The sequence below is a fragment of the Rhamphochromis longiceps genome, linkage group LG17 (genome assembly GCF_057381845.1).
Source record: "Rhamphochromis longiceps isolate RC_006_pf linkage group LG17, R_longiceps_female_GT1.1, whole genome shotgun sequence".
Taxonomy (NCBI): domain Eukaryota; kingdom Metazoa; phylum Chordata; class Actinopteri; order Cichliformes; family Cichlidae; genus Rhamphochromis; species Rhamphochromis longiceps.
This window is the reverse complement of record NC_140573.1, coordinates 41,738,544-41,765,216: the sequence shown is the minus strand read 5'-3', so window position 1 is coordinate 41,765,216 and position 26,673 is coordinate 41,738,544. Positions and strand designations below refer to the sequence as shown.

Here is a 26,673-nt window from a genome sequence, read left to right as displayed (position 1 = left end):
TAGCACCGCTATAATATGTTCACTGCCATCGTCTCGCCCCTCAGACCTTTAGAGAGCAGAGGGAGGAGAGGAGAATAAGGAAGATGAAACTTTGATGCAACAACCCAAAATTGCAGAAGAAATTGGGGAAGCTGTGGCACGGCTTCTCATTCAAACCCCGCCCCCTCTTCCTCGTCCCCTACTTAAACATTCAGACCTTAAAATAGAGGCCTGAGATAGTTTTACTGTTAACGCTGTGAATTATGTTAATTCCTGCTGTGTAGTAGCTGGAAATAATAATAATGGATTGGATTTATATAGCGCTTTTCAAGGCACCCAAAGCGCTTTACAATACCACTATTCATTCACTCTCACATTCATACACTGGTGGAGGCAGCTACAGTTGTAGCCACAGCTGCCCTGGGGCAGACTGTGGCCAACACCAGTAGGCAAGTAGGGTAAAGTGTCTTGCCCAAGGACACAACAACCAGGACAGAGAGCCCAGGGATCGAACCGGCGACCTTCCGGTTACAGATGCGATTCCCTAACCCCCTGAGCCACAGTCGCACTAAAATCTATCTGACCTCAGTCTTCCTATGACTTTTACATTTGCTGACTGATAACAGTTGTACAATAAAACAGATCTTCTCTCTTTTTTTAACGTGCTTCACGTCAGGAATGTACCCCGTCTGAGGTGAGATCAGTATTTCCCCCTGAAATCTTACCAAACAAAGGAAGTTCTGTCGAGTGGGAGGAAAGACGACATATTGTTTCCCTTCACCTTTCAGCCTCACAAGTTTCTGACTGATGGATGTGAAACAGGGAGCCACTAAATAAAAGTAAACCAGGGGTTGGTAAAGTTTAGAGGAAATCACAGTTTGAGTAAGATCTTAATAAACGTGGTTTAGTTTAACCTTTGGATGTTAGTTTGAAAACTGAACTGATTCCACAGCTTTTCACCAAAGAAAGAAAGAAAATGGTGTGTGATAGTTTTTGGAGTATTATGAACAAAGTGTAGTGCAAATAATAATAAGTGTTACTATGTATGGTAAACCTTATTATCATGCACCTTATCAAAGGCCACATGTGACTGTTGTTCATCCAGTCACCTCCTGAAAAGAGGAAAGTTCGTCACCAATTAAAAGCACAATGAGAGCTCTAAGATGAGGTGCTGGTAAACTTACGGTGCAGTATAAAAGTATTTTAATGGGAAGTTTGTGCTGACTGTAAGAAAATGTCTGTCTGTGATTTTTTGGTTTGTGGACTTTAAGCCTCAGTCTTTGCATTTTGGGTTTCTTGGTTATTTGAAACTACACGTACTGACAGGAGTGAGAACGCAGGGACACTGTGCTCTAATATGCCAGTGACTGTCAGTCACACAGTAACCACATCCTAAAGCATATTTATGTTAGAGCTTCGAATTGTCTCCACAGTTTAACAATTCAATGTTATTTATACAGCACCAAAGCACACAGGATGGAACAGGTTTTACTGCCATTCTAGTGCTTTAATCCAGCGCACGCACACACACACACACACACACACACACACACACACACACACACACACACACACCAGATGCCCCATGAGATGATAAAATATTTTTGAGTCTTTTGCAAAATGCTTACTGTACATTCTGCTTAAAAATTCTCTTTCACTGTAACAAATTCATTGAAGGCTTGTTTTCATTTTTGTTCACTAATCTCGGTACAATGATCCTGGCAGGCATGTGGCATTTTTAAAGTGACATCAGACCCTGAGGGACAGCAGCATCACTGATGTGACAAAGCACCACATCCAGTTCTACTCACGTATGTTTGAGCCCACAGAGGCAGAAGGAAATTGCATTAATATTAACAGCAGGAAATGAATAATGATGGAGAAGGTTTGAAGTTTCATGAAGAATACAGGGACACAGTGATCCGGCGTCACCAGGACCAACTCACTTAACTAGAGCCTGACAAAGTAAAGTAGGGACATTACAGTCTAAGCTGGGTTAAAAAGCCACGTTTGAGGCTTTGACTGCATTGAACCACGGTGAGAACCGTCATCCACAACTGGAGAAAACTCAGAACACTGATGAACCATCTGACTCTTCCAGGAGGTCATAAAAGAACGAAGAACAACATCTAAATAACTGTTGGCCTCGCTTGCCTAAAGTATGTTTTCAGGCCCCTCTTCTGTGGAACCAGCTTCCAGTTTGGATTCAGGAGACAGACACTATCTCTACTTTCAAGATTAGGCTTCAAACTTTCCTTTTTGCTAAAGCATATAGTTAGGGCTGGACCAGGTGACCCTGAATCCTCCCTTAGTTATGCTGCAATAGACGTAGGCTGCCGGGGATTCCCATGATGCACTGGGTGTTTCATCATCACTCACTATGTGTTAACAGACCTCTCTGCATGAATCATATCTGTTATTAATCTCTGTCTCTCTTCCACAGCATGTCTTTATCCTGTCTTACTTCTCTCACTCCAACCAATCACAGCAGATGGCCCCGCCCCTCCCTGAGCCTGGTTCTGCTGGAGGTTTCTTCCTGTTAAAAGGGAGTTTTTCCTTCCCACTGTCGCCAAAGTGCTTGCTCATAGGGGGTCATATGATTGTTGGGTTTTCTCTGTATGTATTATTGTAGGGTCTATCTTACAATATAAAGCATTTTGAGGCGACTGTGATATTGTGATATAAAACCTGAAGCCTCCGTTGTACATAAACTGAGGGTTAATTTTCTTTACTGTAGTATAGTGTGCTTCTTCCTTTAACTATAGTTTCAATGACAGCTGAGCTTGTCGACATTTAGAAACAATCATCCCAAAACCACAACTTTGTCCTGCGCGTGCAAGAGCGATTAGTGCTGAATAATGAAAATGTCAAAAATGATTAATAGTCTGCATTAAGATGCAAAATAAAGCCACGAGTCAAATGATTGGATACCAATCTCTAAATATGTATATAAGCATCAGAAAGCACTGCACTAATCGAAAAGAAGTTGGTCATTTAGAATAAATGCTTTCAGATTGTTGAAGTAATTCGTGAGAAAGCAGGAAATTGTGGAAGTTGGTGTTATTTTTTGATGCTTCTGATAAAATGCTTTGTGCAGTGCAAAGATGAGGCAGAGGTCTTTGTTTCTTTCTTTCGTCGAGGTGTCATGAAAGCACATACACTGTAGGTTTTGGTCAGGTTTGGCTGATGAGGGGACTTAATAAAGTCCATCAGTGTGTGAAAGGTTCCAGTTGATTCCAAAGTAAAATACTCGTGGTTTTAATCAGCCTCGTACCAAAAGGAGGTCTGAGGCTTTCACAAGCGGACATGGCTGTTTGCTGACTCCACTGACTGAGACGTTTCTCAGACCATGTGACTTCTGTTTTCAATTTGTGGTTAGTTGGTTTTTTTTTTAGAAATAGCAGTGAGAAACCCAAGTGGGCAGCGTAGCAGTGTGTCATTTTTATGGTGTGACTCACTTCAAAGAAAAGCTTTCATTTAGTATGCCAATGTGTGTGATGGATAAAAAGAAGTAAAGCAGTTCTACCTTGAAGTCTTACTGCAGTCATGTGTGTTGTTATATATTTCATACAAAGGTTCATAGCAAACAACAGTGTGGTACGGCTTCTGTTCTCTTCTCACCCAGAATGAGGATAAAACTTTTACACAGATCTCTGTTACGTTTGTGTGAGACAGGATGATTAGTTACTTTAAATAAAGAAGTAATTGTATTGAATTCCTTTTTTAAAAGGTCAGTTCAGGCCATAAACTTACGTTCGTAGTACCCACACCTTCAGTTCTTCTTCTTTTGGATGCTCCCTTTAGGAGGTTGGACAATGGATCATATTCCTCCAACGTATCTTTAAGAATAGGGTGGAGTACAAGGAGACAAAGGGCTGACAGATGCTAAAGTTCGTGTTCACTGCAGCCATTTCCAATCTTTTTTTGCTAAACCATCTGTACGTCTGTATTTTCTCTCATTTTTCTCTCCTTAACACCGTCTCTACCCAGCTCGTCCCCATCACTTACCTACATGTCCAGTAAAGTGTGCTGCACTATGCCACGTTTTGGGCCTCCTCTCACGTTTGTCCTGTGTCATTTAAGCTCTTTGTGTCTGGTTTCTGATACCATGTTGTGTTAGATTGAGTTATTCTTTGGATCCTGCATTTGGGTCCCCTGTTCTCAGGGGTCCCAATACTGTAAAGGTTTACAGTATTGAATACGCTGTTAAACAGGCATGAGCATTAAACCATAAACAGCAATTTTGCACATACAAGTGCCAACATCTCTATTTAAATGTCTTTCATGCTCGCTGCTACTTTCTTTCGCTTCCTCTTTCTTCTACTCCTTTGCCTCTCTCTTTTAATTTCACCTTCTATCTGCTGAGCTTGTGGTTAAAAAATCCTCCTGAAGGTGGGCCCAGTTCCATTTCCTATTGGATTCCTAGCTGACACGTTTGTTCCTCATTAACCGTTTAACTGCAGTGTGTAAAGACCTGGTTATCTGTCTACTTTCTGCAAAGCTGTTCCAGCACTTTAAACGGTGGTACGTCAGGCCTGTTCATCAGTGTGCTCCTTGCACTCGTCTGTGATCAGTACAACTGAAAGTGCGAATGCAAGAGCAGCTGACCTCAGAGATCATGATCAAGCTAGAAATTCATGGCTTATTACCAAGAAGTACCCTCTGAGGGGCTACTAGAAGATGTGGATGCAGCATTAAAAAAAATCCCTACTGGTACATCACCGAGACTAATCAGCTGATCTACACCACGGCAGCTATGATCACTGAGATGCTACAAGGTCAACAGCCACAAGGAGCAATACCCTCCATGGAGAAGAAGACTATAGGCGAAGATCAAGGCAGTGCAGAGGGAAGGTAGCAAATATAGGAGCTGCAGACAGGTGGGATGAAGGAAGGGAAAGAACAAACCTCAGAGGCTAGCAGCTCTAACAGCAGACCACAGCAATCTCCAGTAACCATCACAGTGGCAGATACCCAAGAAAGGGTCTCAGTATGAAGAGTTGGACAGCACCAGACCCCGACATGGTTCACGCCTACTGGCTGAAGAAGCTGACTGCACTCCACGAGCATCTGGCAGCACAAATGAACCCAATGCTAAATGATGAGAGACACCCAAAATGCCTAAAATCAGGCAAAATCAGTCCGGTCCCATCCAACTACTAATAACCTGCCTCAGCACCACATGGAAGCTCCTGTCAGGCATCATAGGGGCTAAGATGATGGGGCACATGGCTCAATACAGAAAGGGATTGGCAGGAACACCAGCTACTGGTTAATAGAGCAGTCACCCAAGACTGCAAGACCAGGCTCACCAACCTGTGGACCACCTGGAATGACTATAAGAAAGCCTATGTGTCATGCACCGCAGTGCACGCACACAAGCGGGATCCAACAGCAGCCTCAATATGTCAAATGCGAGCAAGAAACAGTTTATTGCTTTAACAAAAGGTGACCCGGAACAACCAAGGAAGCAAAACGAGGAACTGAAGAAAAACCGGGAAGATAAACGACACAGGGAAGCCATAATCGGGACCGTGGGAGATGCAACAGAAAGGGGAGAAAATACTAGTGAGCCGGGAAATAGAAAGACACAACAAGACAGGGCTTTACTAATTGGCTTACGATCAGAGCGGGACAGTGGGACTCGGAAGGGGGGGAGGTGTGTCCGTGGTAAGCGAATCCGAGGAGGCAGGGATGAGGACAGACTGAGTGATCCGAGCAGGCAGGTGGCAGACACAAACGCTGGATCGTAACCTAGGCACACGAAGGCAGAATTAACGTAGTTCAAGTGACACATATGTACAAAGCTTTTGTGGGAAGCCTAGTTACCACTGAGGGGTGACTAACAGACTGGTGTGGAGCATCCGTCAGCGCAGGGTTACAGAGTCCTCCAGGTAATTGCCCAGAATGGAAAGCAGGTGTGCAGGTGATGGCCCAGCTCGGGGGTGTGGCCACCAGGGCATCCCACACACTCCTCAGACATAGGGCCACGGACCATGGCACTATGACTTGATGCCCCACACATGGATCCTAGAATGCCTACAACTGTACAAGATCAACTATGAGCTTCCATCAGAAATTCAGTGGGGATGTGAGACAATCTGAGACTATTCAGCACATAACAGCAGGGTACAAGATGCTAGCAGGCAACATCTGTATGGCCTGTAAGTCCTGAGGTCAAAATAGGACACGCCCCCTATGGTGGTTGAGAATGACTGAACTTAGATCTTGTCTGTCTGTATGTTAGATTTCCACATACAGAAGGACAAACAGGCTAACCAACCAGACACAGTCGTGGTGGACAAGCAGAGGCAGAGCTTCGTACTGATAGATGTAGCTATATGAGCAAAAGCACCATCAGGTAAAAGGAACAAGAGAAGTTCGAAGTACAAAGGGTGAGAGACGAGATCAGGATGATGCGGCGAATGAAGGCAACAGTTTCGTGTGGGGCACTGACCCCCAAGCTGAGCGAGTAGCTTTAGCAGATCCCAGGAACGAAACCCAAGATCTCTGTCCAGAACAGCAAAGATCCTGCGCAGCACCTCCGAGCTGCTGTTAGAGGACCTGAGCTTGGAGGATAAAGACCTGTAAGCACACGGGCACGTGGGGAAATTTTAAATATGATTGTGTGATCAAAAAATAAAAGGAGCACTTTGAAAACACATCAGACTTCAATGGGAAATAAAAATCCTGCTGGGTACATATTCTGATGTGGATGTGTGTGGAATGATTTGATGTAACGACACCCTGAAAATTTAAAGTGAAAAAAGGACCGCGAGGACCGTAAACGTGCTTCAATGCTGTGTGTGTCACGAGTGACCGTTAGAGTGACTTTGGCTTTGCTTCGTTTTTTTTAACTGCCAGATTTTGCTACTTGGTGTCAGACAGCTCTCACACCAAACCTAAATGTGAGTGCATGAATGCACTTTCACCTGTTAGAGCTGACGGGACCAAGAACTGAGAGGTGAAATCAAGCTACAGGAACTTATTTTAAGAATTTACAATGAAGTCCTGTGATTTTGTTCGTTTCTCCACAGGCCCTGTTTTCTTTCTGTCTATTTTATTTCTGATGACGAGTTAATGGTTTTATGGTTTTCACAGTGCAGTGTGAAGCCAGCGGGTTTTTTTTATTTGAAATATTTTAACTTGCAGAAAAAACATCTTTGTCTTTATTTGCATTGCCTGGTGGAAGTTCCTGTCAGTGTGGCTCCTTTCCCCAATGCTCAGCTACATCTCGAGAAGCTCGTGTCTCTGGACTCCAGCTGCAGCTGCTGCCTCGTTACACTCTGCTGCTGAGCTGTCCCTCTGACATACTAATGTCTGAACTTGTCCATCGTTTTCACTCCCAATGAAAATATTAACATCTTCAGCCTTCCTCCTCCTCCTCTCTCCAATGCATACCTCCAGCCTTCCAGGCTCTTTTCCACCTGCCTCAGTGGCAGCTGTTGCCGACTTGTTAACCCTGACTAAAACACAAGTTTGTTATGTAACATTTATGTCACATTACAAAATGCTTCGGGCCTTCCTGTCGTGGATACTGACGGTCAGGAGGCTGTAATTCTTTGGACTGTTCCGCTGTCCTATTATTAAAACCACTGTTGCAAGAAAACCATGTTACATGTAACCATGTCACTAGTTGGTCAATAGATGGTAAAGGTAGCCAGACGACTTCTTCTTTCTCTTTTCATAATGATAACAATCTAACTTTGATACAATATTTAAGAAACCCAAGTTTTCAGTGGTTTCTCAGGAGGAACTGTTCACTTTTTAAACAACAAAACTTTTCTTACTAAATTTAACAGACTGCACATACTTTAAAGATCATATTTAAATTATATCTTGTGATAAAATAATTTAATCCGATTTTGCGATCGTTTCGCTCTGAAAGGCTCGAGTGCTGACAGCATTTTAAGCAGTTAAATGTGATTAAAAGTATTTTTCTGTCTGGCGAGGGAGGGGGGAGGGCGTACACGTGAACACGAGCAACATTCACAGGTTTCATCGTGGTACATTATGTTCTTCATTTCTAAATACAGTGTCTATCTAATGAATGACATGCGGTTACGCTGGTTACATTTCTGTGTAGCTACTAACAGCAACACTGCGCTCCTCATGCAGTCTTGCAGTGACACATTTTATTTGTAACAACAGCTTCAATTTGATTACATGAACATTGGGCTGTTTGCTTAAGAGTCACTTCCTGATTACAAGAATCTGCACTGTGAGAAGTGGAAACAGCCAAATGCATGTGTTTCATTTGTCTAGGAGGAAATCCATATTTAGATTTTTTACAAAAAAGCTGATGTCTTTGTCGGAAACAATGTTTCTGCCGGGTTTGTGAAGTCAAACTAATTTCCACCGAATGTTTCAGAGTGAAAGAAAGAAGAAACTTTCTCTTCTTCAAAATGACTGAAAACATTAAGGAGATCATGTGACGATGACTGCTGCTCTTTTTTAAATAGACTATATATAACTGTGTGATTCATATCAGCTTGTCACGCCATGCAAAGTGTGCTGTGTAAGTTTAAGTAAAAGGTTTTATCAGCTCAGTACGACCGTCTCAGCACAAAGAAGGCTCTGCTTAGTTCCCTGCATTATTTCATATAAGAGCATGAAAAGCTGACTGTGTTTCATCCATTTTTACATCAGCTCCCCCCCCCCAGTGTGTGAGTCTCCCCGGAGAGTTTTCGACTCCCCTCCTTCCTCTTTTATCCCCTATTTTCTTGTGTATGTAAACAGAAGTAAAGCATTTTAGGGCTCCGAGGCAAAGCGTGGTGATCAAACACCATCCTCGATCAATGACTTTGAAGAGATCTAACGCCTCTTATAAATGTCGTTCACGCGAGATGAACTGCAGCAATGAAGAAATTCATTTCTGGAGCCAATGGCCGTGTGTTTTCTGTCTTTAGAAGGAGAGAAGAAGAAAAAAGAGAACAGAGTTTAACAAAGGAAAGACTGCCTCTGGTTTCTTGCACGTTGCAGTGATATGTTCTTGTTAGCTTTGACTGCACGGACGAGCTGTCGTGGGCCTGCAGGGGAGGAGTCAGTGAAAAAGACGAGGTGCTCTAAGAAGTTTCACAACTCTCTGTCTCGCGTCTCACAAGCAAAGTTGCTGAAGTTTAACAAGAATAAAACAGAAATTACTCGGGCCTGAAACTTTAACCTGGAGGCTTCGCCGTGCTCTCATCAGTCTCATCATCCATTTGTGTGCCTCGTGTTATTTGAGCCTAATATGTCAGACGCGACCCTAAAACTGAAATCTTGACCGTATTGGCAGCTATCAGCCTCCTTTTTCAAAGGTCAGAGCGATTTCACCCTTCATCAAATTCAAGTGAACATTAGACGAGCGAAGGCTTCCTGTTCTTAGTGGCGTAGTTGAAATGATGCTTCCTGTCAGCAGACGTTAAGGTAAAGGCAGTCTCTTCAGTGTGACGTCACTGCCACTTGCTCGACTCGAAACCAAAGGCGAGGTTTAGAGTTTGGGGAACAAGTCCAGGAAGCTGTGTCAACCGATAAGACAGAGAACTTATGTCGCTTTAACACAGACAGCTTTTTCTATGTTAGGTTAGAATTGAGGTAAGATTTGGAAATAGGTTTTGGCGTGCGACGACCTGCCGGCTGCTTTCACTGTACGGTGTGTGGCTGTACACACCCTGACTCCTGGACATGGCAGGTCTTTGGGGTCTGAAGATGCTGTTCTGGGCCGGGATCATCGGTTTGACCTACTGTAAGTGACCATCTGCAGTGTTCTCAGTGCTGCTTTCTTTAAGGATTGTAGAAAGACTTTGAAGTTTCTCTCTGTGTCTGTAAACTGAGGAGAAATAACAGAAAAACGTCTGCAAATGCAAATCATGTAGGTGATGAAGTCTCCCCCCTAAACTCGCTGTGTTTGAAGTCGGATGTTGAGCTTGTGATTGTGTATGAGGATTATTATCCCTGTGTGAGATGGAGACGTGAATCTGTCAGCTGAAAAGCTTTTTTACTTTTTGAAAACTGTAAAACATCATCAAGCAAAATGTGACCTTTTAAATAAAAACCGAGGCACGCTTTGGAGATGCATCCGCGTTTGAGCTACTTCACGTTTCTTAAACTTTCCAACCCCAAGAACAGCAGACAGGAACTGCACACGCCTGTGATGTGAAAGCTTAAAAATGACAGGTTTCTGAGCCCTTTGGCAAAAGAACGAACACTCGTGTTCAATCAAAGGCGGCTGTTAATAGGAAGAAGACGCTCTTTAAAACATATGCTTTTATTTGGTGCTTTGGGAATTTTTGCAATCGTGTTTCTGTTCTGCTTTGATACCGTGCACGTATGAATGTGTGATTGTGTACTGTATGTGTGTAACTGTGGGGGTGGGGGGGCTGTGTCTGTCTGAAAGCAGAGACATTTTCTGGGGTGTGTCCCTGCAAGCTGCTTCTTCACCTCAGTGACTGTGGGTGCTGTGTGTGATAAACATTTCAGTGTGTGTGCGTGTGCACGTGTGCACGCTGAGTTACACTGACCTCACTGCCTCCATCATCACTCATAATTCATCTATAACTCAGCTGTTTTCAGCCAGTCTGTGCTGATGAGCTGAAATAAAATCTGTCATTTATCGTCTTTGCCCTCAGTCTGGCTCGTTCGTTTCTAACATACAGAATTTCCCAGCCAGTGTGAAGGTGTGTCATCATCCACCCAAAACATGATTGTTGTTTTCCTTTCAGTCACATTAATTAATTAACTGATCAGCCGTTATTAAAAAAAATTAAATACATAAAAGTGTCCAAAACCAAAATGTCAAAATTTTCTGTTTAGTGATGTATCTCATTTTAATTATTGTACTATATACTCATCATGCACTCATGTTGAAATATTATTATTCTAACTCACTGTTATTATTATTAAACTAACATTGTTTTACAGTTTAACAGATTTTTACATTAAATTGTATCAGTTCATCGTAACACTGTGAACTGTGTTTAAATATTTACTTTAATAAATGCAGATATACTTTTATTTAGTTACATGAACTTAATTACGTTTAAAGAATCTGAATTCACTTTAATAACATTTGATTTTATCCTTTATTATTTATCTTTAGCGAGCTATACGTGTAATCGTTACAGACAAAATATTAGGAACACCGCTAAACAGCCACGTTTTTAATCAATAAAGTTAAATTTGATTGTGCCATTATTAATCTAATGTCTCTTTGAGATGAAAGTCCCTTAAAAAGTTCAAAGACATCTCCCAAAAAGATGTCTCTCAGTGTATGATTGTGTTTTAATATTAAACGCATTTAAAAATAGTTTAAAACTCTGCTCGACTTCTTCATCTTTTTCTATATTTTCCTGCTTTTTTCACTACTTTTAAAGAATTACTACACGCGTGTGTCAGCTCAGTAGTAAATACCAAAGTTCACGCGTCTTCTGCTTAAACTGGGCGAGAGAAGCTGGGCCCTGTTTAACAGGCCGCCTGCATTAGCAGCAGCAGTAGTGTGATCAAAAAGTTTGACCACTTCCGTGTGCCATTCTGAGTCGTCTTCATTTCCTGGCAGCGCAGCGCGGGCCGAGCAGGCCGAGGCACCGCGCAGCAAATGACTTGCGGAAAAAAAAGGGAAGCACAGGGTGTAAAATGAAGAAATGAGGTCAGAAATGTTAAGCATGACTTTAAAACGTTTCTGGGAGGAGGAGAGTGTCACAGAGCAGGACTCTGTGGTGAACGCAAAACATGAGACGGAGGAAAAACAGTAAAACAGAGAAAATCAATGAATTAGAGACAGAGCTGGTTACTGTGTCTGTGTCTTTACTGCATTCAGGGATAATCACATTATTGTATTTGTGATTGTCATAATACTACAACACTGTCATGCAAATCACAAACCTACTCTCCTGAAAACACTTAAAACCAGTTTAAATAACGACTTTAAATAGTGAAGAAAAGGTTTTCTTTATGTTTACGTTCCTGGGCTTCAAACACATCATAACGACATAGTTATGATATAAATAAACCTTCACTAAACCTGTTGCAGTCATCTCCAAACGAATAATCGATGAGCTGCGTTTGTGCGAGGCGCTGAAATGTCGCTGCAAACATGTTGCATCTCTGCACGACTGAGTGAAACAACAACGCGCCAAAACCACATCCTGAGTCTCATTGTTTGACTGTCCCCAATCACCCAGTCATTCAGTTCTCATTTCTATTGTTATAAAGAACAAATGGACAACATCAACAAACCCATTTAAAGTAAACTAACTCATGTACTTGTGAATATGATCCAAATGTGTTTATTTGTTTTTTATTCTTTGTAATGTCGAAAATACAGATTTTAGGAGAAGAGAAATTGAAACAAAGAACAAAAGAGAACTTCATACCTGACAAATATTATCTGAAACCGTATTTATTGAAACACTTTGGTTAAAAATGTATTTTTGGTTGTGTCTGGTTCAGTGACGCGGCCAAACCGACACCAGTGTTGTAAGTATGGGGCGGTTCTAGGTTGGAGTGCAGGCAGGAAGCTGCGGTTTGCTTTCTGATATAGCAACTGTGGCTCTTTGTCACAGTGTCATAGCAACCAGGTTACACAGCAGCGATACCTCATCCACACGATGCTGGGTAACAAAGTTCACCCTGCTGTGTTCAACAGATGTGTAAAACTATTTAGTAATCACTGGTTGTTTATGTGTTTTGTTTTCTTTTTCCTGCAAATACAATAAATTATTTAATCACAATCAAACTGATTTACACTTTTTTTCTCTTTTAATTACAGCTCAAACCACCACAAGTGAGTACCATTATACTTTATCATGTTATTGAATCTCTATAGTCGTTCACTTCTCGTAGTCATCATGACAAATATTTAGTAATCACTCATTGTTTGTGTTTTTGTTTGTTTGTGTTTTCCTGCATACACAGTGAATGTTTTCATGACCAAAACACTAATTCTGACATTCTTGTCTCTAGTAATTCCAGATGACAACAAACGTGAGTTCCAATATATTTATGATGTTATTCAGTTTATAACATTTACTTCTTATTATGTTGTTTTCAGACTTGTTTAATTCCAGTTGTCCCCCTGCTGTGCTTCCTGATGTAGCATGCATCTCCCTCAGCCTCATGTGTAAATGTACACAGTCCTCAAACACTTACTATGAAATGACAGACATGTGTCTTCTTACTTAAACTGATGAACAGAAGCTTCGATCTGGGTCATCTGTGTCAGACAGAATTTAAACGCAAACACCAAAAACAAAAAACAGTTATGTTTTTGCAAAATGTGTAAAATGTATTGTTCTTTGTCTTCATTTAATCATAGGTTTACTGTGAAAAAGGTGAAATCCTTGTTTTCATATAGCAGCTGTTTTGCACAGATAATTTTCCATGAATGGGTAATCACATATATGTGATCAAGTATTTTCCAAATCATTTTTTACCCTCTGTGAAGCTGAATGAAAGTAAATTAACATGCTGTATACCAGCGGTCTCCAGTCGCTCTGTGGTCCGGGTCGTTTGGTACCGGGCTGCGTGATTTGAGGCTCGGGTGTGAAATTCATGGTTTTCAGGGTTTTTATCATTAACTCAGTTTCCCGGGGTCTTTCCCATGTTGTAGTAAGAAATATTTACGTGTTACCATAGCAACCAGGGAGCATTAAGGGGCAGTGAGGAGGATGTTGCTCTCAATGTTGTTGGCACATTTCAGGAGGACGCTGCTAATAAAGTTACACAATTACACGTTTATTATTATATTTACAAAATGCCACAGGTTTTGTCTCGGTCATATCATTTTATTTTGTTGTATTTATCAGTGACACCTTAAAGGCCGGTCTGTGAAAATATTGTCTGACATTAAACCAGACCGTGGCGCAAAAAAGGTTGGGGACCGCTGGTGTGTAGCTCTAGTCGTACACTGTCATGTTTGGGGTTTATTGTGTCTCATAGAGTCCAAAGTACTGATGAGATTTAGATTTTCCAAGTGTTAGAGTCGTGCACACGCAAGTCTATCCATCATTGTAACTTGTAAGTCAATGATTGTCTAACCTGTACAACAGAAGATAATACTATGTTTATCTAAAGCATTAAGTTATTGATAGGATAACATTCACAGTGACATTAAATCCACCTTTACCCAAACATGAAAAGATATGTAGGTGTAAATGAGGGGAAAGATATAAAAGTAGCATATTGATACTGAGAGGAGGGAAAACTGTACATGAAGCACGTTTCACAGCTGATGAAAATACCATCATGATGTCATACTTACTTCTTTTTCTGGGATTGAAAATGTTTCAGCCTCCTCACCTCCAAGCATGACCACAAATCCTGTAACACACATGTTGGTCGCCTCCTCACCTCCAAGCACGGGTGCAGATCCTGTAATAAACCAGTCAGTCGCCACCTCACCTCCACTCACTGTGAATCCTTCCACGGTCACAGCACCTACTTCCACAGCACCTGCTTCCACAATCACAGTCATCCCAACCACCTCCAGCTCTTCAGTTAGTTTGCCAAATAACACCTCCACCCAATCAAACTCTTCATTTCCAGAATCCAATTCAACTACTATATCTGGTAATGTATTCAGCCTCAGCTCAGGTTTTGCATTAGTTATTATTTTTACAAGTCAAAGTCCTAAAATGTTAAACAGCATATCAGGTAAGACTGCTGTCATTAGGTTTTTCTGCCTAAAGCTGACTCCAAGCATGCTCTCCAACAGCAGTCACTGCTCCTCCAATCACCTCGAAAGAGACCTCACCCACATCCAATACATCCAGCATCCAACCAGCCTCTCAGGCAAACAGCTCTCACACCCAGACCTCACCTCCAGTCACTCCACCCTCCACCACAGTGGCAGCTACGACCAAAGGTTGGACGTTTCTGTTTTTATCATGCAGGACTGTGATACGATTGTTGAATTCACATATAGTGTACAGACAGAGATCAACAACACCTCTGAGGTACCAGCAGCTGTAAGGTGCTCTGAGGTGTTTCTGGTACTTTCATTGCATAATTATAATCATATACTAATGATTTGTTTTCTTCTTTTCTGATCTCATTGAAATGTGTCCTCTCAGCCTCTCCACAGTGTGAGTATCAGTTTAAAAGATCAGTTTTATTGAATGTTTTCAAACACTGTTGTTGCTGCTCAGCATTTCTCTCTAAATTTACTCTGAATCACAATGAAAGTATTTTTACACTGATTATAGAAAATGTATTTTCATCTTCACCATGATGTTGATCACGGTCAACATCAGAATGAAGAAACTATCTGAGATAAAAAGTGTAACTGACTGATTCTTACTGACAAACATTTTGCAGGTTCTTACAATGTCACAAACAACAACACGTCTGGCTTGCAGATTAAAATAAACCCCCGTGGTAACTACACACTGACTGTTTCTGAAGAAGGCCGACCACAGACTGGAAAGATAATCCAAGCTGATCAGTTGAATCAAATCCCAGTGGGGAAAACTGGACACCTGAAGCCGTGCACTGATTACAGTCTTAATGTTTCATTTACTGAAACACTTTCATTAAATGATGCTGGAAAAGAAATATTCTGTCGCTCTACGGAAAATAAATTTAGAACAGATCCAATGAGTGAGTTCAATTAATTCATATATTTGTGTTTTACATCCATCTTCTTTTAACTTAACAAATGAATCTTTTATAAACTGACACATTTGTGCATCACTTGTTTAATTCAGGTGAAAGAGACGTTACTGAAACCAGCTGCATCCCCGGATATGTTTGTTATGGAAGTGACTGGAACATCAGCTCTTCAATATCAACACCAAATAACCGTTCAGTTGTACGATGTAGAAATGATGAGAAGACTTTCTGTGTCAGACCTGCTAACGAGGACATTTGCTCAGATTTGACTGTAACCTTTACTCCAGGAGAGTGCAGAGGCTCTTCCTTTAACGTCACCAAAAGCATCAGTGTTGGTACGTACGAACGAGTCCACGTCTGCTCTGAGATTCAAACATTTACACCTCATTTAATCATGTTTGTCTTCATTCATTTTTTCCACAGATTTCTTAAATCCCAGTGAAATACAGCAGATTAAACCCACTGGACTTCCTGCAGAAATTACCACAACATTACCTGATTTACCAAAGTGTAAAAACCTCTCAGTTAGTTACACCTGTTCAGGTAAAAGGAAACTTTACGAGTTAGAGACACGAGCTCTGTGCTCTCTGTGAATCTGTTCAGATTTATTTCTTTGAATGTGTTCACGTTTGAATCTAAACCCAAAGGATGAATGTTCACACACTGAGGACCAACAATGACGTCATCTTTGTGTCTCCTCAGAAAATAACAAAGCTGATGTGAAACTGTCTGAGCTGGAGCCGTTCACAGACTACAGCTGTGCTGGTCTGATCTTACAGAACAGCATCAGCATAAATAAGACGACTCCATCTGTCCACGTCAGGGTTGATTGTGGTGAGTTTATATTTCCTTTAGCTCATCAAAATAAAAGCTTTTATTCTCACACAGTTTGAAGCAAAGGAAACGCTGTTCACTGTTACTGATGTTTACTTTGTTCCAACAGATCTTACAATAACCAACATAAAGAAGGATTTAACCAGTACTTCCATTGAGCTCAGCTGGGAAACAACCAGTAAGAACTGTCAACAGGTCCTTCCCCGCCTTCATAAGCTTTCTTATGACTGCAGTTGTGATGGTCAGACAGGTAAAGGTGAGTGAGACGGCTTCTCCTCTTATGTGTTTATGTTCATGATGCTTTGACTGCAGGTGAAAAACCAAACCTCTGACTGGGTGTGAATAAATACAGTTATTAAAATAAATAGCAAATATAAAACAGAATAAACACTGAAACATCAGAGTCGAGTTCACTTTTTCACACAGAAGAAATGATGAGAAGCTTTGAGCTGTTAGAAGGTAACATCTGATGTTTGAAATGTAATTGTCTTTATAAAAAGCAACAAACAGTTTGTCAGTCTGTTGGTTTTCTGACATGTACGTAGTTTCTATGAGAAGCTTGTAGCATCAGTGCTTCATGTCAGCAGGAACAGACTGTAAGTGAAACAGGTTTGTGCCAGTTTATGGATCAGCTGACAGAACTACCAGCTGATGTGTTTGTGAAACTTTAACCTGACATTTGTCATTTACAGTTTCTTAACATGATGATGTTGATTTAAATCTATAACACTTCACATGGTTCATGGAAATTATGTTACAGCCACAAGTCCTGATGGAAGAACGTGTGTTATTACTGGATTAAATCCATTTACTGGTTATACCTGTCAAGTCCAAGCCAAATACAACGAGATTCAAGTTTCCACTGGGGGTGAAGTTAAACTGCAAACTAAGGTTGGAAGTAAGTAATCAAACTTTTTATTACATAATGTTAGAATTGATTTGTCACTGGATATTTGAGCAGTGAAGATAAACAGGAAGGAAACGCAGCAAAGGGTCGCAGGTCTGTCAGTTTTTTACTTTAAATATGGCTTCCTTTAAATTTCTCTTACAGCACCTGCTGCAGTCACTGAGCTGAAATTACACATTCACGAACATAATACGATCAAAGTGAGCTGGCACAGACCCTCTACATTCAACGGACCTGAGGGAAAATATATAATACGTCTAAATACAGCTGATGATAAGGAAGTGACAAAGAAGGAGCTAGAAGGTACAAAATATGAAGTCGAATTCAAAGATCTGAGCTACTCTACGAGCTACAAAGTGAAGGTTTGTTAAATCCAACATTTTTGGTTTAATAAAGAAGATATTATGCTTATAAATATTATTTTAGACTCCTGAATGTTGTAATTCACAGTGAACTGACATTCTGTCTTTAAAGGTGACGGCTCACAACGGACACTATGAGAGCATCCCTCAAATAAGTGAAATCAGCACTTTGTGTACGTCCTGTTTTCATTAATGATACAGTTTACTGACATAAATGCTTCGTCTCATTTTAAGCACACATGTTTCTACAAATGTTGTCTTTCATGTAAATGTAATTTTTAATATTATTTCACAGACAACGACAAAGCTGTTATTGGGTTTCTGGTCTTCCTCATCATCCTCACGTCTGTGGCTCTGCTTTTTGTCATCTATAAGATCTACATTTTAAAACGCAGACAGTCCCAGTAAGGAAACTTTTGCTTTTGATCATTTACTTTTTCTGAAATCAGCCCTCTTTTTTGTATTGTTTACACATCTTTATATATAAATTGCAAAATTTATTGCAAATTGCAAATTCATGTTGCCTTTTCATTTCGATTTTATAATGTTATCGCACTATTTATGTAGATGCTGAATACAACTCAAAATCTTTGTCTTTTCTAACTTCTTCACAGTGACCTGGGTGAAAATATTCATCTTATTTCAACAACAAGTGAGTTGAGCTTTTTTATTGTCATTTTATTTTTTCCCTCTGTTCACATACTGATAATAATTAAAGGATATTAAATGTGCTGATATTCCACACTGTTTATAAAGTACGTTTATATACAGCAGCAGGACTCAATAAAACCTTTAGGAGCCTGTATCTCAACCATGTCTGCTGAGTAAAAGGAAAGATGTTACATTTAGGATGAAGATGATAACAGAGACAGAAGCATAGCATGTAAAATACCTTCCTTTTCTTAGTAATGAGATTCACTGTGATTTTGAATGATGCTGACCATACAGTGCACATGAACAATGCCAAGAGGTAAAGATCAACACATGGTTGTTGCGTAGGCCAGGCACAGCCATAGTAAGAAAATGCCTAAAGTCACTCATGTGTAAGATCCATGATCACAACATGAAATAACTAAAGCCTTTTCCTTGATATTTGCTTGCTAATATTGTATGAAACACATATGGATAACAATCAGTGGTTGGATATAATTATGTTTATTTGTAATAATCTCTGCTTTTCTGACTGCTTGTTGTAGATGATGAAGAAAACCTGTTGCTTGTTGAGCCGATCGCAGCAGAGGTCCTGCTCGAAACCTACAAGAGGAAGCTCGCTGATGAGGGGAGACTTTTCCTGGCTGAGTTTCAGGTAAATTCATTCATCAGCTTTTTCTCGGGTTTTATTTTAATTATTATTATTACCATTTTTTATTCCCTCGCTTACAACAGGCTGTGAGGGAGTCAATATAAAAACACAAAGGCTTGTTGTTCTTGGCCTAGTACAGAGATGAAAGAGTGTGAATGGGTGCTGGGTCTTGTCTGTAAATAACACAGTTTATATTTGCTTGCAGAGCATCCCAAGAATTTTCTCAAGATACACGGTGAAAGAGGCCAAGAAGTCCTGCAATTCTATCAAGAACCGCTACGTGGACATTCTGCCCTGTGAGCTGATCAATGTTATCAAAATCACTGAGAGTCACTGTGAAGACTGTCATCATTTATTTTATTTTATTTTTTGTCTTGAACTAGATGATTATAACCGTGTCCAGCTAACCACAGGAAATGGAGAGCCAGGATGCGACTACATCAACGCCAGCTTCGTTGACGTATGTAAAAATGTTCAGCTTGTTCAACATAAAGTTCATGACATCTGTTCGATAAAACAGTCAAACATCACTCCTGTTCTTCCTGCAGGGATTCAAAGAGTCCAAAAAGTACATCGCAGCTCAAGGTAAAGTCACGCTCCCGTCCTTCACACAGCTGCACTGAATGACTGTGATGTATGATGCTTATCTACGGTGTTCTCGCTGCAGGACCAAAGGAAGAAACTATAAATGACTTCTGGAGGATGATCTGGGAACAGCAGTCCTCAATTATCGTCATGGTAACACGATGTGAGGAGGGAAACAGGGTAAGATCGTGTTTAAAGTTTTTAAAATGAGTCACAGAGAAATATCCTTTCTTTGAGAAGCTTCTTATCTGATTTGCTTAAATCTTAGACCTTCGTATTGTTTGCTCCGTTCTCCTTCCTCACTGAGCGACAGTCAGCCTCTCTCCTCTCACATCGTTTCACAGGTCAAATGTGCTCAGTACTGGCCGTCTCCTGACCGAGAGACTGAGCTTTATGAGGAGTTTATTGTGAAGCTGAACTCAGAGGACCACTACCCAGATTACACCATCCGCCGTCTCAGCCTGACAAACGTAAGCCTCCGTCACATGTTGAACCGACAAAACTGTAAAAGTGTTTAATGTCTGTAATCATATCTGTGTAGAAGTGTTGCTCAGCATGCACATTTATCTCAATAACTGCACCTGCAGAAGAGAGAGAAGAACTCAGAGAGGGAGGTGACCCACATCCAGTTCATGAGTTGGCCCGACCACGGAGTCCCTGGAGAGCCACACCTCCTCCTGAAACTGAGGCGGCGCGTCAACGCCTTCAAGAATTTCTTCAGTGGGCCGATCGTTGTTCACTGCAGGTATGAAGAGGTCACACTCTACGCTCGGCTCAGGTTAACATGTTTGTTTCACTTTGTTCCATCAGCCATGTCAGTACATCTGTAGGCTGATATTAGGCAAAGTCTGACTGGATGGACGTCTATTTGTAGCCACACCTACTTCTTCAGATCACCGCCTCGTAGTTTAATTCAGATTAAAACACGAGCTGTTAATTGAGATCTAAAGTGCGTCATTGTACATCAGGTTAAATAAGACAACGGCACTCATAGGTGATACTTCTTTCTCGTGCAGCGCGGGGGTCGGCAGGACAGGAACCTACATTGGCATCGATGCCATGATGGAAGGTCTGGAGTCAGAGGGCAGAGTGGACATCTACGGTTACGTGGTCAGACTCCGCAGACAGAGATGCCTCATGGTCCAAGTCGAGGTAAAGTGTGTGTGTGTGTGTGTGTGTGTGTGTGTGTGTGTGTGTGTGTGTGTGTGTGTGTGTGTGTGTGTGTGTGTGTGTGTGTGTGTGAATCAGAAGAATACTTGTAAATACAACGAGTTTGATGCCAATTCTCAGGAAAGTGAATCACCTTATCTGCATCTACAGACAGACAGAACAACAGATGGAAGGATATATGACAAAGATTAACAATTAGTTAAATCAGCTAAACTTAAATATGTACAGTTGTATATATTATGTATATTTTTTAATATATTTTTAAAAATGTTATGTTTATAAAAAGTTGTATTTTAAACATGTACACCGTACTCTTTCTGTCATTTCCTGTCTTCCTCGGTGTTATTATCTCCTGTCTTGTTCCGGTTTTGCTTCCTGTTTTTTTTTTTTTTTTTGTTTCTCCTCTTTGTGTTTGGCCCCGCCCTCTTTTTCTTCACCTACATCTGCAGCTCTGTGTCAGTCAGCCCTCTGTGTGTACATGTGGTCCTGTTCTTTAGTCTGCATGTTCGTATTATAGACTCATTCACCTTTATATTTCACCTACTGTGTAAAGAAATGTATGTGAGGAACACCGCGTGTTAGATGTACATACACTGACTACACTGCACATAAACAAAGCTTCATTTTTTAAAATCCTGTATTAAATAAATGAGGGTAAATGAGATATAAATGCTGCGGCACATTCGAGGTTTGTCTCTCGTGCATTAACATGAGTGCATTTGTGTGCACACAGGCCCAGTACATCCTGATTCACCAGGCCCTGCTGGAGCACAACCAGTTTGGAGAGACAGAGATCAGCCTGTCTGAGCTGCACAGCACAATGAACACGCTCAAAGAGAAAAACTTGGACGACGAGCCCACGCTCATGGAGGAGGAGTTTGAGGTACGCCGTATCTTATCACTTTTATAGCTGTAAACTACAGAAAAGCAGTGCGAGGGACCGAAAATGCAGCTTTGATCGTGTTTAAGTCGCTGAGTGAGTCACAGAGAACTCACGTAAAGAGTGTCTGACAGAGCTCTGACAGAATAATGTAAATGACCCTAAAACATTGATGTAGCACAAACGTCTGAAATCTAAAAATATCATCAAGTGTGCCTGTCGTCCTCTTCTCCATCACATCCTGCACGATGGATTGGATGGAAGCAAAGTTTTAATAGACAAAATGATCTTGCAGAGACTCCCCACCTTTAAAAACTGGAGGACGCTCAACACAGGAGTGACCGAAGAAAACAAGAAGAAGAATCGTTCTTCGTCGGTCATCCCCTGTGAGTTTGCTTTGCATGCACGCGTGTGCTCGCATGTAAGATTACATCTGCTCAGTTCCACTTCTTTCATATCAAACCTGCAGATGACTTCAACCGCGTGCTCCTGAAGCTGGATGAAGGACGAAGTCAGGACAGTGACCCTGACGAAGACGATGAGGAGGAAGATTCTTCAGATGAAGAGGATGAAGACTCCACTCAATACATCAACGCCTCGCACATCACGGTAACGTTCAGCCTATTTATGAACCCGTTTCTATGTAAACTACTAAAAATACCAGCCGATGTCAAACTGTGACAAACTGCTTCCTGTCACCTTCTTTCCTGTTGCACCAGATAACGAAATGTCTCATCTTCTATGTTTGGACTCGATGTGTTTGTCTCCCACACAGGGATACTGGGGCTGCCGTGTCTTCATAGTGGCGCAGACCCCACTGGCAGACACCACGGGGGACTTCTGGTCGATGATTTACCAGAAGAAAGTTTATACTGTCGTCATGCTTTCAGACAGCAGTGAAGGAGACGCGGTACATACAATATAAATAATTTCCCCCAGGGATCAATAAAGTATTCTGATTCTGATTCTGATAACATACTTATAGTGATACACATTAAATGTACATGTGGTAAATATGCTTGTTTTCTCCTGCTCAACAGGACTGTATTTACTGGGACAAAGAGAAGAAGAGCTTTGGGGAGATTGAGGTGGAGGTGACGAGCACAGACAACTCGCCAAATTTCATCAGACGCACCATGCAGATCCGCCACGTCAAGGTAACACAGCCGCCACCTACTCTGCCTCTGTAAGCGAGCCTCGCCCACTGATGAGACCGGACATTTGTAAGCCAGCTGTGCTCTTCTCGTCCTCTTCTATCCACAGAGGAAAGACAGACGGGAGATAAACCATTTCCAGTTCCTGAAGTGGACGAGCAAAGAGGAGGTGCCGGAGAAACCTCAAGACCTCACAGACATGATCAAGGACATCAAGCAAAACTGCGGCACCAGCAGATCACAGAGGAACAACCCCATAGTGGTCCACTGCGAGTAAGAACACACGGGGAACAGTTCAGTGACGAGATGAGAACGGGGCAGCACGCAGCGAGGACGAGTCATCGTTCTCAGCGTTCAGATCAGTAAAATGTGTCGCAACAGCCGACTTCTCCATCTCGCTGGGTTTCAGGGCGGACACTAGTGTCCCTTTGATCAGTGTTTTTAAATAAAGAGCTCGGTAAAATCTAAGCAGCAGGATGTCTTTTAAACAGAGAAATCAGCTACGTAGCTGCATTTCTGCGCATATACAGATGCTGCCACATGTTTTGGTGCAAGCCCTACAGTTGACAGAGCATGCATGAATGCAGCAATCATTTACGTTGCAAATTTTAGATAAAGATCTTGATGAAAATGAGCTCACCCTGCTTTGCAGCCTCACCTCATTTCAAGGAAACCATGCATTTGATTTCCTTTCAGGCATGAATATGTTATAAAAATAGTGTGAACACTCCCAACAGCACTCTCTAAAGACACCTCACACAAAGTGTGATTACCGAGTGTACACAGTAAAATGCATCTATGTTAGTGTGAAAGACAGTAAAGGTCAGCTGATCAGGAATAGTTGAGTATTCCCATGAATTTAACCCAACATCAATTATTCTTTTAAGGAAATCCTTTGTTTGATGTTTAATTAGTTATATTTTTATTTCCTATGACAACAGATCCACTTTTCATGTGATGTCCTTCACAGGCCCACAGCTGTCTAATACATAAATGGATATGTATAAATTAATAAACTCCTGTTTGTAACTTGTGTGCTCCTCAGCGACGGCTCGTCCCGCTCGGGGGTTTTCTGCGCCCTGTGGAACGTGCTGGACAACGCTGAGAGCGAGAAGCTGGTGGATGTTTTCCAAGTGGTCAAAACGCTGCGCAAAGAGAGACAGCGCATGGTCTCCAGCCTGGTGAGAAAGAGGAACACAATCGTTCACACTCTGCTTATAACCAGAGATCAGCGTTGCACATCACCAGTTCCCTGTTCTAGCTCACTATGAAATGTATATTTTATATTACTGTTTTAAAAACAAAAGTAAGCTCAAGTATAAAGATCATTTCTGCCTTCTATTTGATAACAAATCTATGAAAAAGCCACGCCCATTTGTTTTCTCCCTGCTGCTGATGTAAACTTGAGTCATTGTTGCATTTTGCCTGTTTTCAGCAGTGTGTTCAGGCTTATGTGAACTTTTACAGCAGCTGGAAACTGTAATGACTAGTTTGTGGCGACAGTAGAAGTCTGATATGAAGCACTGTGATATCCGTGCTTGTCCACACAGAGTTTAGTAGTATCGGTTCAGTGTTTGTGTTGTGTTTGTGGGATTCTTCCTGCTGGTTATTTAGGGAAGTGTGTAAGACAGCAAAGAAAGCAAGATTCACTCTAACAAGAAACACACTGAAACAATATTTGTTTCCTGTGTTTCTAACAGGAGCAATACCAGTTTATATATGACGCCGTGGAGGCCGTGTTCCCCGTTCAAAACGGGGAAGTGAAACCGGTGCAGGCCTCTGCAGCCGACTCGGTGCAGATCGTCAACGAGACGAAAGCGGCCGAGCAGAAAGACGAAGGCAAGGCTGAGGAGCCAGCCAGCACTACCAGCAACGAGCAGCAGGCGGCAGCAGAGAGCACTCCTCTGGTGCCTGACAAAGAAGAGAAGAAAGAGGAGGCGGAGAAAGAGGCCCCACCCACGGAGACCACGCCACTGGACGACACCAGCAACGGTCCCACTGTCACGGTGGAGGTGTGAGGGTGCCGGCCGTGACTGTGTCCACTGATGGAAATAAGCGCTTCAGTTTTATGCTTTTTTAAATTACCTTATGAATGTATAAACGTTGTAAAACTTTTGGATTTGTGGAAGAATTTGACCAAATATCTCACGTCAGTTTCCAAAGTGTTTGATTTAAATTAAGTTATAAATGTTTCTGAATGCAAATGTAATTTCTCTCTTTTCACAAAGTTTACCAGCACAGCTGTCATCAAACTGGACCCTTTACTGGATATTTAAAGGGGTCTAACAACTAAATCTGAAATATACAGCAGACGAGTTGTTTTGTCCTCTACGCTGTTATTTAGTTCATCTTCTGTTTCCTCATTTATACATAGTAACAAGCATTTTTTGAACATTTAGTTAAAGTCAGTGTTTTATGGCACACTGCGTTTTTTATTACAGTTGTATTTATGCGTTGTATTTGCTCACTGTCATCGGCTTTGTTAAGCATATCTTTAAAAGATAAATATGTTCCTCACTCAGCTTCTTACTACAGGAACACTGAAAGGTTTGAAGTATCTGTTGTATATTTCTCCCACTAATGAAGTTGGAGCAACATTTGAATCAACATTTTTTGGTTGTGCTGAGTTTCTTTGAGTCACACCAGTAACGTACTCGTGGAGCAGACTGGGTCAACAGTTTTCTTTTTCGTTTGCAATAAATTTACCTGATGACATTTTACTCTGGATCTTTCCTTGAATAGAAAAATGTGAAAACGAGCTCAAATCTTCAGGAGGTTAAAATCATACACGTGTCTTTGTTTCTACATATTAGTTTCAGGGCTGAGCGGCCGATCAGAGAGAACACACTAATAACACGTCTCAGCTCGTCTCAGGGCGGCTCTGAGCCAGAAACCAAAACCTCGAGCTTCATCAAAAGTCGTTGCTAAGTGTGTGATTGTTTCAAAAGATGGGAAAACAAAATAGAAAACTGACAGTGCAAAAAATAGACTCAGTCATATAATTAAATCTCTTTAAAACGCATAAATAGAAATATCTCATTTCAATAAATAGGATGTTATTCATTCACACCAGTGTGTGAGTGTGTACAGCGCTATACAAATACAGGCCATTTACCATTTATTCATTCTGCCTTAAAAATGTAGAAACTTTGCTCACTGTTGACATTTATAGTTTGCTTACATTTATTTAATGTGTGAGAACCGCTGGGCTTGTTTTTATTGGCTGTGTTGCATAACCTGTGCTTTGGATCTTCCTTTGCTTAAATGGATAAATATGATTTAAGTGAATAATATGAACTATGAATATTCTGTTTCCTCTCTGCTTAAAATTCTCTTAAGTCCTTCTTTCAGTCTCACCTTAGAAGCAGTTTTTATGTCTTTACTTTTGTTTTATCGAGATTTAGTCTCAACTTTGACGGGACCATGTGAGAAATATCAAGATTTTACAGTTTCGATTATTGTTTGTACCTTTGGAAGCTTTGTGAATACTCGCACAGATGTCAGCACTTTAATCCTCGAGCACGTGTGGGGGGGACGTTGTGACTCCCACTGCTAATTCGCTGTGGTTGGACAGCTTCTGTTTGTTTGTGTGCAACAATATAACTGTAAAGAAGGTTGTTTCTGATTTTAAGAAAATTAAAATGGCAGCTGCTCCAAATGTAGAAAAAACAGAAGATTTATCTTTTATTTTTTTGAAAATTCACATTTACTGTGATCATGTAAATAATTTATCATGTTTTTCTTTGACAAAGGCCAACAGTTACAAAATTTAAGACACACAAGACACAAAGCAGACAGTTTCCTTCCATTTGAATCAAAAGCAACATTTCTTGCTTTGAATCTCAGAAACATTCATCCTAACCTGAAGTCAAAAGTATAAAAAGTCTGTCCTACGAATTTAAAAAATCAAA

At 41.1% G+C, this 26,673-nt stretch overlaps 1 protein-coding gene across 4 annotated transcripts; it reads left to right on the top strand.

Moving 5' to 3' along the window:
- Positions 1-9,438: 9,438 nt before the first annotated feature.
- On the top strand, positions 9,439-26,411 carry ptprc (protein tyrosine phosphatase receptor type C). 4 transcript variants are annotated; one of them, XM_085386564.1, is made up of 32 exons: positions 9,439-9,706; positions 12,728-12,742; positions 12,922-12,942; positions 14,248-14,526; positions 14,675-14,821; positions 15,030-15,041; positions 15,274-15,555; positions 15,663-15,902; positions 15,991-16,110; positions 16,270-16,401; positions 16,511-16,657; positions 17,162-17,299; positions 17,453-17,670; positions 17,783-17,843; positions 17,966-18,074; positions 18,285-18,322; positions 18,867-18,976; positions 19,179-19,269; positions 19,357-19,433; positions 19,522-19,558; positions 19,641-19,738; positions 19,903-20,028; positions 20,146-20,303; positions 20,575-20,710; positions 21,462-21,611; positions 21,904-21,994; positions 22,078-22,217; positions 22,384-22,518; positions 22,649-22,765; positions 22,872-23,035; positions 23,808-23,943; positions 24,463-26,411. In XM_085386564.1, exons 1-32 carry the CDS (start codon positions 9,646-9,648, stop codon positions 24,778-24,780), a joined length of 4,104 nt encoding a protein of 1,367 aa, XP_085242690.1. In that variant the 5' UTR covers positions 9,439-9,645; the 3' UTR covers positions 24,781-26,411. The 4 variants fall into 4 exon arrangements, with proteins under 4 accessions (XP_085242690.1, XP_085242689.1, XP_085242692.1 ...); XM_085386563.1 differs by having other exon boundaries at positions 14,672-14,821; XM_085386566.1 differs by lacking the exon at positions 14,248-14,526.
- The last annotated feature ends 262 nt before the right edge of the window (positions 26,412-26,673 follow it).

What these genes read in the sequence shown, in the direction of transcription:
- ptprc (XM_085386563.1), top strand. Translation starts at nt 9,646, where the DNA reads ATGGCAGGTCTTTGGGGTCTGAAGATGCTGTTCTGGGCCGGGATCATC. An exon ending in CAATTCAACTACTATATCTG is followed by an intron (nt 14,527 to 14,671) that starts GTAATGTATTCA and finishes GCTCTCCAACAG; the next exon opens with CAGTCACTGCTCCTCCAATC. An exon ending in GCCGTCTCAGCCTGACAAAC is followed by an intron (nt 20,029 to 20,145) that starts GTAAGCCTCCGT and finishes CTGCACCTGCAG; the next exon opens with AAGAGAGAGAAGAACTCAGA.